The 12979-nt window shown below is 41.2% G+C and overlaps 1 protein-coding gene across 1 annotated transcript in view; it reads left to right on the top strand.

The window, feature by feature from the left end:
• The first annotated feature begins 206 nt into the window (after positions 1–206).
• The window catches only part of itga3b (integrin, alpha 3b), a 31461-nt gene continuing 18688 nt past the window's right edge, over positions 207–12979 (top strand). The window contains 1 exon segment of the mRNA XM_039787733.1: positions 207–561. Within this exon segment, the coding sequence (XP_039643667.1) occupies positions 386–561 (176 nt within the window). The 5' untranslated portion in view covers positions 207–385.

The following is a 12979-nucleotide window of genomic DNA, read 5'->3' as shown; positions in this document are numbered from 1 at the left end:
AAAATGTTGTACGTGTGTGAAAGAGAGAAGCAGAGACTGAGACAGGGAGGGGAAAAAGGCGTGAGACGGAGGTTTCACACAGCTAACCACTCAGTGTGTGAATGCAGTGAGTGCACTTGTTTCAAATGGGTGTGGAGGGCAGAGAGGAAGAAAGATAGAGAGCAGAGGAGGGCAGCAGAGAGGGACAGAGGGAGGCAGACATTGACACCTAGGCAGTAACACTTTCAGTGCGAGGGGGGACGACACACCGGCGCTCCATGGGCAGGTCTCTGTGAAGCGCAGCCTACCTGTTGGAGCTCATTGCGGGAGACTGCCGTGCCGGACCCACGCTGATCGTGGATCTGCGGGAAACCCACTGCACTTGCGAGGCGTGAACAGCCCAAACATGTCTCCCAGGCTATTGCTCTGCGCTGTTTTGGCTGCGTACCACGGGACGCAAATCGGCAGTGGATTTAACATAGATGAACGGTTTCCTGTGATCAAAGAGGGGAAAACCAAAGGGAGCTTCTTTGGATTCTCAGTAGCTGTGCATCAACAGACGGAGGGCGCCACAAAGTACCTGTAAGTTATCAGCTGTGCATGTCTAAATGCTCCACTTTTGTCTCCTTTTGAGGTTAAAATACCCAAACTACGCACCTGCTTTAGACCAGGTGGCGTAACAAAAATCAACCATCGTATCAGCCTCGGAGAAGCTTTTTGCGCCCACTTACTGCGCAAAGCTTTGGAGTCTACAATATATTGCGTTTGCGGCCCATTTATAACCTGCGTTTAGGCTACTTGTTAAATGATTTCGCATGACACGCTTCCATTTTTTTCTACAAGGCAACCACCTGTTATAAGGCAGCGGAGCAGTGTAAATCTCTGCACATGTATTTAGGCCTTTGGCCGTTTTTGACGAACTGTGTAATGTGCGTGCCTCAAGATTAAAAGTCTTGCAATTGGACGTGCGGAACTTGGTACCTGGGTCAGAAAAAAAGTGTCTTGCATTTCAGTTAACTTGAGAAAAGTAGTCCCATCAAACAGGAGTCTGATTTGTAAAAACATAGGCGAATGAATAGCTCTATTTTTTCTTTAAAGACAAATTCTCCATTTTATTTTTCCCTTTTCTGGCTGTCATGCACAGCTATGTCCAAAACCTTTAATCATCCAATTACTGCAAGTGCCATTCTCCAACTTTGACTCAATCCTATGGTTGAAAATGCATAATTGACTAAATTGGAATTGCTATAATTCCTGTTTGAGAGGAACTTGTACTGCAGCTGTGGGTGAAACAGCTGGGCCATGTGAACACAGGCCCAGGAAACTTCAATCTGGGGCTTGTCTATGCTGTGCAGTCCCATCCGCCATCTGAAGTGTCTTTTAGGGTCACAGCATGTGGGAATTTAAGTTATTGTTTTAAAAAAGTAATTTCAGATCAGTGTATGGCTTCCCAAGCTATTCAATCGTTATCCCATAGACTTCAGTGTACATTTTGGAATGCACAGAAAACTGTGACATAGCCTACTCTACCCTCTTTCCACCTATCCTGGGGCTATTATATTTAGCTGGGACACAAGTGAGTTTGTGTTTCGCAATAAAGGTGTTCATTGGCCTGTAACACTTGTAGGCTGTTATTACCTAGACATGAATGCTCATGTGGAGTTGACGGTGTTTGGGAGGATTTACGTGAAAGTACGTGTTTTTTGTTTAAGGAATAGTTGATGTTCAAGAACAAGAATGTGTGCGACACATCTTTCCTATATGTAGCTTATTTAATCAAAGATCCTTAAACTGCATCATTTTTTAGGATTTCCCTCAGCCAATTACAGTGGGCCCCCTAATCCTTCCGCATCCATGATCACACGCGTGTCCATAACTAGATGTTATCTGTGTCCTGGTCCTGCTTTGAAGGGTAATTCAGGAAGAAAATTGCAAACCAGGGCACACTTCCTCTGTGTTTTCACAGTGAAGGTTTACCGGCCTGAAAAAAAAGAAGGTTCAGCGTAATCACTGCAGAAATTTCCCCTAGTTTATAGAATGAGTACCAGTGTCCAGCTGACACCTAATCAATGTGCCATCTTGGCCCTGTCCCCAGTGGGATGGAGTCACCGTCCACAGTCTGCAACCCAAGAAGGCACCACATGGCCCTGGTAGAGAGGCTGGAGGCCTGTGGGGACAAGAAGGCTGTAAAAAGTCTCATCAGTCCGCTGCTAGAGGTTTAAGCTAATTCATGCTCGGTTCTATATTGCAGCTTTTAATTTGGTAAGTAAGGAATCATTTCAGGCCTTAAGTTTAGGATTATACATTTTGGGTAGTACTTTTTTTGTCGAGAGTTAGATGAGAAGATAAATACCACTCTCTCTGTGTGGTGAATATGAATCTACAGCCAGCGGCCACTTAGCTTAGTTTAGCAGAAAGACTGGAAACTGGACCATCTAGCCTGGTGCTGTGCAATGATAACCAAATCCACCCACCAGTATCTCACTAATTACAACACAGTATACTTTCAGACAGAGCTAGTTTCGCTGTTTCCCCCGTTTCCAGTTTTTATGCTAAGCTAACCTTAACGGCTTCTGGCGGTAGCTTCATATTTAGCATTGAAACATGAGAGTAGTATATTAATCCAAACAATGTTGAACTATTTATTTTAAATTTAAAGAAACTAATTAATCAAAGACTACTAGTGTTGGACAAGTGTTACATGTCAGTATGTAATCTCGGCTGGCTCGAATCATCCAAGAAGTTATAGCAAAACATTATGCCAGCGATGTCCGCAATCAAATACATTTGCTTGCCTCATGGTGTGTTTCGGTGCTGTATGTCGGGGTGGTTTGTTTCTGAATTGGAAGAAGTGAGTCTCTAGAAACCACCCTCAATGTGACTGTAACCTGTAATTCAAAAAGAGAGCGTTAACCTACATACATTCAACCAAAATCTCACATTCACTCTTGAATTTCTCAGAAAACGTGTTTTTTTTAGAAGGTGTGGCATATTTATTACAATGTTACTGTGTCTCCCATTTCAGCCACCCATTTGTGATCTGTGAATACACCACTGTTGAGTAAAGACCGTTCTTTAGTACTCAGACCTAGTTGTGTACATACTCTGTGATTCTGTAAAGACACATCACAATGTACTGATGGTGTGTCCCATGTTTGACTTGGGCTGGTTTTACAGTGCTGTCTCTGTCCTCTGTTTTGTCTGGCTTCTTTTGTAGCCCCAGATCTGTCTCATCGCACCACAGAGCTGTTTATTACATGCTTCCTCATTATTGGAGCGAGCTGGAGTGTGAATATTTGAAAAACAACATGTACAATGTTAACAGTGGCCGTTCTTTGTGCATGCATGAGTCAAACAGAGTCCAGGTTAAAAGTCAAGAGAGAGCGGTTCCACTCCCACTTCTGCAATAAAGCAAGTGCAATAAAGTTTTTCCTTAACCTCTTAAGAAGGAGGCTATTATCTAATTAGTCTGAATCTAGCAGTGTATCTTGGCTCAGCTGAAGCAATTTAAAAATGTTTTCTGAAAAGAGGGGGGTACATGACCAATTAGTAGGCCAACATTGCTTCTTCTTGGGGAAGGGCTGCACCTGAATTATCTAATAGCTACCTGAGGCCAATTTGTTTCGGGGCATTCACTTCTCCAATCCCCCCAAACTCTTTGAATCGCCCATATACGGCCTCTGAGAGATTTTTTCTGAGAGGGCTTTTTTTGTTCTCTGTTGCAGCAGGGAGGAGGGACTGGGCAGTCAGCTGGCCACCTATTGGCTCTTCCAGTCCCCTAACCCCATGGTATGCTTGGAATGTATTACCCTTCTCTGCACAGTCACAACCTGCCAGGTTTCAGGTTGAGACAAGACAGGAGTGAGTGATTCTGGGGACTATAGTGGAACACACACAAGCCCTCCAACATCATTCCTCTGTTCATCCTTCAGCAGACAAGGATTCCTTAATTGTATGGGTGGGAAACCCCTGCGACCTGAGAGGAAGAATTTAATTCCTCTGACTGATGAATATTTAATCAGAGCTGAAGTGCCTTTGCTTTTCCAGCTCATCTCTGTCTGACTGCAGTGGCCCGAGGCCATGAAAGTCAGCCATTTAATTTGACGGGGCCTTCCCCTTTCTGCTGTAAGGTACAGATTTAACTGCTCAATCTGCTATAAGGTTTATAGACACACAGTGTGATGTGTGGTTTGAACATGCACAAGTGCATGCGTTGCTTCTCTTTAAACCCCCTTTGAGTTTGTTTGAATTAAACACTTGATTCCTAAATCACATTTCTATTTTGCAATGGTAATGTGAAGCAGCAGATAAACATGGTGTGTTGTACGGAACCTGCATCCTCTAGTTAAACTCCAGCTTTAGTCTGTTAAAGACAGGAATGAATGCGCTGACAAGACATTTAAGTGCAAATTAACACTCCAAAATGTAATAGGATTTAATGGAGAAAAAAACAGTAAAAGTATTTTCACCACTTTTTGAGTTATTGTTGACTATCTTTTTCTAATATGATGCCCTTTACACAGTGTTTATAAGTTGTAAGTAGTGCCTTCATTTTATGTTAATAAACCATTTACTAATGATTTATAGATATGTTATAAGCCATTGATTAATACAGCTTTTGGGTTGCCAGGTTGTAGAACCTCACTTTGATTGGTTAGTAGGGGTGCATGATTTAGAAAATGTCACCATTTGATATTGATTTTCAATTAAAAAAAACGATTCTCAATTAAAAGAAATTATTCACAGTATGTAAATGTAGTTACTTTTCCCATGTGACTGCAGTAGACATACAATTTAAAAGAAAAGAAACACAACAAATTAAATGTAGTTTGATATTACTTTATATGTCTTCATACAAAAATAAAAACATTTGCAACTAAAAACCGCAAAGTGTCAAGCTTTGGCCAGCTTTGAAATACATTTAATTCAAGTATGAAATAAAACTGTTAAATAAAAAGAGCTTTTCTTTCAGAGTAGGGTGGGAGTTTAGAGCATTGAAAGAGAGGTCGTTGATTGACTGGCATGTTAGGTACTTTAGGTTGTTGTTCGTCCACGTCTTTAATGTTAATCTCTGGGTGATGGCGTACCATGTGAGTTCTCAAGTTTGTGGTGTTTCCAAAATACTTAACTTTCGCTTTGCAAAGGCCTGCATATAGCATTATTCCTATCAAGCATACATGCCATTACAAAATGAAAAAAATAAATAAAAAGAAAAAGAAAATATTTTTGGAATTCTATGAATCGATTTTGAATCGATAGAGCTTGAATCGCGATACGAACGTGAATTGATTTTTTTGCACACCCCTATTGGTTAGGCCATTTGACCACATATGTCTAAAAGACTTGATGAGGACAATCAGGACCAAAATACATTTATTAACAACTAATTAACTTGATAGTTAAAAACCCTTCATTAAAGACCTTCAACTGCAGACATAATCTTTTACTAAATAGAGAGAAACACAAGCATACACACCTGCCAATTGGACTTGGCAACCCAAAATTAGTTCTAATGGCTTATGAAGCATACATTACAGTGTATAAACCTATTCCTTGTTTAAAAGTAGCACCAAACAATAAAAACCATGAACCCAGGCAACAATGTGTTGTGAACAAGTGTGTTTGTAGATTGAAAGGTATACATGGTTTTAAGTCCTTTCTAATTTATTGGAGTCTAAGCCAAGCCACTGCAACTGTACAAGACCTCGCTAAAGTTAAGTGCAAGTGTGTCCATAGTGACTGGCCCTTATCTTTATGGTATTTATTGTCCGTGTCCTATCAGTTGGTAATGGCATGGGCTGCATTTTGTGTAGCAGCAGAATGAATGACGGCTTCTAATAACATGTTGAAATGGATCCCAGCGGGACATCGGGCCTCCTGCTAATCTCCACAGAGGATATTCTCTATGGTGGGGCTTTCATTGGAAATACCTGCAGTGAAGACTGTTTCTGTCTTAACAAAACTGTAAGAGATCCCCTGCTTGTACAAATGCCCTCAACCAACATTGAAAAGAAGCTGGTGTAGCTGGCCTGCAGGCTAATGAGGGCTACCTGCAGCTAGAAAAGCTATATGCTTCAATACCTTTTCTCGCTTCGTGCCATTTTTCATCTTTGAAGGGGAAGTGATCCTGAAGTATAGGTTTACACTTGGTATGTGGAAGTCAGTGAAAGCTGTAACTTGTTGTCTGTCCTTAACAATGCAAAATGTGTTGAAAATGTGTATAAAAAACCCTCCTTTTTTCTAAAGTTTATTGATCAATTAAAATAATATAAACCAAAATATGATGGATAAAGACAAATATCTGCTCGAGTTGTGTTTTGTGGGCGTTTTTCAAACCTCAACAGGTAAAAACAGATAGTTCATGCACACACCTGCACCGCTTTTATATAAGCTGAGTGATATGAGTGAGAACTTGGCACTACACAGGCACGCTAACTGTGCCTGTCTGCTCCATTACAGCTGTGAGGTAGTCCACCTGTAACCCACCAGTTCCCCCTTCCCCCCTTTACATACTGGGGTCAAAATGTTAATGGAAATGCTGTTATTGATACTGCGAATCTCTTGTGAATTCTGCTATGGCTGCATGATGTGTGTGCTAGTGTGGGGTCACTAGAAACATGTGTCCAGGCTCAGTCCAGCTGTGATTCTGTGTGTTCCTGTTTCTATGCATACATTTGTGTGTATTTCTGTCTGTCAGTTTGGTAGATTTGCATGTTTTTGTGTGTGTGTTAATAATGTGTAGCAGTGCTGTGCTGTCTGCATCTGCAGCAGTGGAGGGGTCACCAGTCTGACGTTATTTACCCAGCGACACCAGGCACTGGGCGGTTAGCATTCTGTAGTTAGCAGACCAACCTACAGACATAAGCCAACATAACATTGTCCTTGTCAGACAAGGTTGTACTCATTGCTAATGAAAAAGTGAGTTAGTTTATTATCAGGGGGATAACCTGCCTTGTTGTCACACTGGATCTAAATGAGTTTGCTCTCTTGTTACTGTTTCACCAATGGCAGATGGTGGTCTTCAAACAGGATGTTTATCCAGCTGAGATCAGACCGCTGTGTGTGTGTGTGTGTGTGTGTGTGTGTGTGTGTGTGTGTGTGTGTGTGTGTGTGTGTAACACAGGTGCAACTGATTTTCTCATTTTATTTAACATGATTCAGTTGTTCCATTCCTCTTGTGATCAACAATAATATATGCATTTAATTTCCATCAAATGTTTTCCCCTTGTGACTAAATTACCATTTATCAGAATGGTGGCAGCATTTCATTTCCTATATTGCTAATTCTTATGCATACTCAGTCTGTTTCTTTGTTTAAACCGTCTACAAAATCACCATCAACACTGTGAGAGTCTCACAAGGCTGAACGCAGCCTCTGAAGACTTGACAGAGGTGAGATGGACAGGGCAAAAATAGCTCTCTTAGGTCTGAACTCAGTGACAGTCAGTCACTCAGTTTAACCTCAACCTCAGAGTGAGAGGAAGTCATTCAGCTTCCTCTCACTCTGTACCAACCTGTTTTGTTAATAATTTACACCCTTTGGCAGGTATACTGATATGATCTGTCTTAATATAAGAGCTACACTGTAGTCTATTCCCTCTTATAGGACTGTAGATTTAGAATGTAGCAGAGTTGTTCTGATATCAATATTGGAAATGCCTCTGATACTGCCTAAAATGCTGGTATTGTCGAGTATGCGAGTCTATGCTCGATCTGATACCACATTATTTCGAAATCGTTATCGGGAAGGAAAAAATAGTATTGGAGCATCCCTAGAATGTAGATCATTTTGTGTGCTGATGGTTGTAAGGGTTAAGCTTTTGTGGTTGAATGTTGTTGTTCCAGCTGGGTGATACTTCCATGTTATTGTTTACCTACTTGTTATGGTAAATATATGTATCATGTAGTTATTGTACACATTTCTGTTGTTCTAAGCGAGCTGGGACTTAAAACCTACAAAATTAGTTATAGAAGTTTCTTGTTTTACACCTGTAAAGACTTTGGCCTCATTTACATTTGCCATGTTGTGATTTATATCAATATTGGCAAACTATCCCTATTAATCTAAATAATCTACTAATCTTAGAATTAAAAGATAGAACAAATGTAAAACTCCTAAGGTGCTGTTTGACCACTTTTCTTTTTGCAGCAGGTTGATGTATTACTGTTTGTACACACACACACACACACACACACACACACACACACACACACACACACACACACAGTCAGTCACTAGGCGTGCTTACTGTGAATATTCTGATAGCAATGTGCGTGCTCACCCCCACCTATACTGCTTTGTGAGAGTGTTTCCTGAAAGTACAAAGAACTGGATTTATCAGAGTGCAATTGTAAAGTCATTACATCATTACATGAGCAAAAAGAGATCTCAGCCCTGGTCTGCTCTTGTCCTCATCCTTAATTCAATCTGAAAATTGAGTCGCTCCGTTCAATATTATCTCAATTTGTTTGCTTGTGGCAATGTTTCTGTGGAATGGATATAAGTTGCTTGTAGTGCAATTGCTTTATACCAGAGTGAGAGTGCAGTATAGGCGAGTGTGTGTGTATCTGTTACGTAAATGGATTTATGAGTAAGGGTGATGATTAATAGCATTTTATGCGCCTGTTCCTTGTTTGTACTTGTTTGGCAATTTGGTGACCTGCCATGTGCCAAAGTGTAGAACTGGGAGTGTCAACGCAATTGAAGTTGGTGGTGAGTGTGTTTTGTGCAGTCCACCACGAGTAATAGTTTTGCCATTTAAGCTGGTGGAGGCACACCTACAGAGACCTCTTTTACTCATATTTTGCATGTTTGGTTGACTTTTATTCTTCAGCAAGCTGACATATCTGATCATTTTTTTCCTAATATGGCTGTGATGCCAGTTAAACTAAAGGCTAATGTCTGTTTACCACCAACATTTGTCATCCACAACAGTCTTCCCTTTCAGTGGAAGGTAGCAGGTATGTGTCTCATCTTCAATGTGAGCAGGCACTCCAGTTCCACATGTTACCTGAACTAAACCCCCGCACAAGCAGCACCAGGCTGTTGCAAAATAACCAACCAACTCGTGTTCTCTTGTGCACGAACTGGTGATTGCCTAATCTGTAGTGTGGAGTGTTGGAGATGGCGCCATCATTGGCACTCACAGTTTAGTAGTAGGGTAGTGTGGATTTGGCCTTAAACTTCTCTCTTCTCTTCACATTACTGAACCTCCTCACCACTGTTCCACCAATCCCCCACCCCTCTGTATCCTTATCCAACAACACCTTGTTACCAGTGGCAACATCTGCGTGTGTCTACTCGCTTGGAAAATGGCTCTGACAACAGCAGCCTGACATCTCACTTTTAATAGCAAAAGACGTAGACCTGTGGGGATGTGCTTCGATTCACAAAATGACCATCCATAGAATTTGTCAGAAGAATTTGTGAGAAGAAAATTTGTATAGAGTAGATACACTAATCATGATTTTTTTTTTTCTGCAGTGAAGTCATGAAAGAGTTGCATGGCGGATAGTGAAAAACAGGCCCTGAGGTAGCCTACTCTAACATGAAAACTGAAGCTTTTTTCATTTCAATGTCATGAGGGCTCACAGCCGTACCCTGTGACAAACAGGTTGTCCTAAGCCTTATGTGGACAGGTGATCCATCACTAGTGTAAGGCTGACATACTCAAACACACTCGCAGCAGAGCTAATACTTTGTCACCCACTTTACTTCATTTACCCATTTTTAAATATTTATATCGCTTGACATCTAAGGCAAGGGCCAGCAGGTTGAAAAGCTGTGTGCCAGTTTTAAACATTTATCATTTGTCTCATCACACTCCTGTTCAGACTGGGCCGAGATGAAGATGAATGTACTCTAAATGAGACATTTCTGCTCTTCTGTAAACACGACTGACTGGCCCTGCACATTGTCTCTTCTTGTTAGTCTTGCAAAAGCCTGTGAGATGGATAGAAAAGGGTAAAGTCAAAAGTCAAAAAGGGTAAAGCCATTTTTAATTAAGTTGGGTTTCCTGGTTTCAGTGCTGCTGGTGTTATTCTGAGTCAGGAGCGGTCAGGTGGGAGGTGAGAGCATGAGAGACTATGGCTTAGTTTTAATTAGAGAGCTACATGTGCTGAGTGTCTTACGGACAGATGTCTGTTTACCAAACTGACAAGCCTTGTAGTGTTTTCTCTTTTTCTCCCGTGTGAGCAACAACCCTCCCTTCCATCGCTCCCTCGCATTTTTTTAACACCTCCTACCCCTGCTATGTTTTTTGGCGCTGTCAGGAGCTGTGTGGTGGGCAGCGGTGATTAAGATGACTAGATAGTTCACCTCTGTTTGTTCAACTAAACCCCACTGATATGAATATACATTAGTTCTTATCCAACTCCCATTTTTCTGGGAGGTTTTTAACTCCAGATGTCAAGAATGCAGGCCGCGCTCACCTTGGCTGGGTGTGTTCGCCACAGTAAATGTTTGGTTTAGCCAGCCGATCACTTGTGAGGCAGAGGGGGCGAATTTCAACATGTCCTCAGAGTTGGAATGCAGCTGCAGGTTGCCCCCCCCCTTTCCCTTCTCCGGGCCTTTGACAGCCTGTTTATGAGGAGGTGATGAGCAGGGAGGGAGGTAGGAGGAGAGCACACAGGACAGGGTATGAGGTGTGCTGTCATGGCCGAGTCAACTCTTTGTAACTCACATTTTGGTGATTTTTATGTATAAGTTGAGAAGACTTAGGAAACTACATTCACATTCCGTCACATAAAGTGACAATCTTGAGGTAATCAATTTGAAAAACAGGTTTTTTTATTGACATTTGGAGAATATGAAGGACAGGTTACACTTAGGCTTGTGTGCTGATTAAAAAAAAAAAAAAACATTTAACATGTCAATTAGGAAGCTTTAGAGGTGCCGGTAGGTGGGTTTTTGTGACCTTTGAGCTGACCCAAGCTATCTGTTTCACCCTGTTTCCAATCATTGCCCTAACCTATTTTTAACCTATATATTATTTACCCCACAGACATGAGAGTGGGATCAATTTTATCAATCTTCTCATCTCTGCAAGAAAGCAAATAATCGTGTTTCCCAAAATTTAAAATTATTCCTTTAATTAAAGACCTTACCTTTTGATGAAAATACCTCTTCCCAGTTTGAAAGGTGTGTCTTCACTGTATGTCAAACCTAATTTTGTCAATCAGCAGTGTTGAATTTCCACAACAAGCTCTGATGAGACAGTGAGATAACAGTGAGTATGTTTATGATTTCAGGTTGGGCTAAGTCTTTTTCTCCAGTTTGCTGCAACAAGGACTTTGCCAGCCAAGGTTACCCAAGCCTCCCTAAAGCTGTTCGATTAGCGCTGGACTGTGCCTTCCTCATAGTTTTTTCTGTGTGTGCAAAGTTCACAGTAACTAGCCTCTAAGTGTTTTCTAACAGTCTTGCTTATTCTCTGGGTTGACCCAATTTCTTTCCTGCTCTTTCTAAACACTTTGGAGATGTCGCTTAGTTTCCCCACAAGAATGGCTGACCTTGTGAGTGTTTTGAGACTAGGGTTTGGTACCGAAACGCGGTGCCAATAGGGCACCAGTTCCGACGTAAACGGTAGTAACGAGACCGAATAAGAACGAAAATTTTGGTGCCAAATTTCAGTGCCTAACTTTTTTTTTTTCAGCAGCATCGCTGCACGGGACGCTACGTTACCGTTAGCTAGTAGCTGGATTAAACACAATGGTTAAAATGCTGACAGCTTACGTTAAGCGGTGTAAAGTGTGACTGTATTTCCCTGTAGAGGATTCCAACACCGGGACGTAACAGTCTGCAGCTGCTGTTGTCGGAAAAAAACAACACAGACGGTGCGTTTACTTGAAACTCGCCAGCCTTGTGGTGCATTCAAAGTTATTGTAAAATACCCTTTTTCCATCTGGCGCTTGTTTTTGTCGTTTAACAGCAATTTACTGGTGAAATAAGTCATTGTAAGTTATTGTTATTACATTATTAATCAATCATTTAATTTTGACCATATGGCCTTAGCAATAAACAAGCTGTTCTTTAATGTCGCCAACTGTCATTTTCTGCTCCTTTTTTATATTTTATATTATATACATTATAATTATATTATATATATTTTGTTCAGGCACCGTTTAGGCACCGGCACCGTTTTAAAACCCAAACGATACCCAACCCTATTTGAGACACTGTGCCATTTACAGCTGAAAAACATGTTGTGGGGCCATGACTTTAGGTTTAATGGCTATGGAAGTAGACAGGCAAGTCATGTATGCAGAAAACACACACCAACATGCTCATGTGCTCACATTTTCTCACACATTCATACTGTAGATTACAGAAGAGGCCTCCACACTCACAGTGGGACTCTGTGGCCCCGATTCTCCACATATCAGTCAGTCCAACTAACTACTACAAACCTTTGTGGAATCTCAGATGGTGTCTACATTACTGAATGATTACCTGAACCAAGGCCCCTTCCTTCCAGTCCACTGGAAACTGCTGGCCCTCAGAGGCCATCTTGGCTCTAGCTGGTTGTCATCACTGTGGCAAGATAATTGATTCATTCATTGCTGACAATGCCCATCTGGTAGCAGAAAGAAGAGATAATTGTATCTCTCTGTTTCAAATGATGGCTGGAGGATGTCTGTTTTTCATGCATCTGTGGAAAATATTAAAGCAATGTGTTCACTTTCATATACTTCTGGTCCACTTGTCAACCTGGTTGTAATAAGATTAAATAAGTAAAATGTAGACCACAACTCCTGAACTGAGATTAGAAACGTTATCATCTCCCAGATGGTCAAGTATTAAATTGGTAATGGGGCAATTTGATCTAAGATCTCTGGCGGAAACAAACTTACATGAATGATTTCCATGCAAAGGCAAACTTTCTGAGTCTGCTCATGTTCAGGTGACACATCAAAGAGAAAATATTTGTGTCTGGGCTTGAGATGTTCTTGTGATTAGATTGCAAGTATGTATGAGGGCATTTTGTCTATGCGAGTGTGTATA

The sequence above is a fragment of the Perca fluviatilis genome, chromosome 21 (assembly GCF_010015445.1).
Source record: "Perca fluviatilis chromosome 21, GENO_Pfluv_1.0, whole genome shotgun sequence".
In the NCBI taxonomy this organism is placed as follows: Eukaryota; Metazoa; Chordata; class Actinopteri; order Perciformes; family Percidae; genus Perca; species Perca fluviatilis.
Note: the sequence above shows the minus strand (reverse complement) of the source record. Positions and strands in the feature narration are given on the sequence as shown.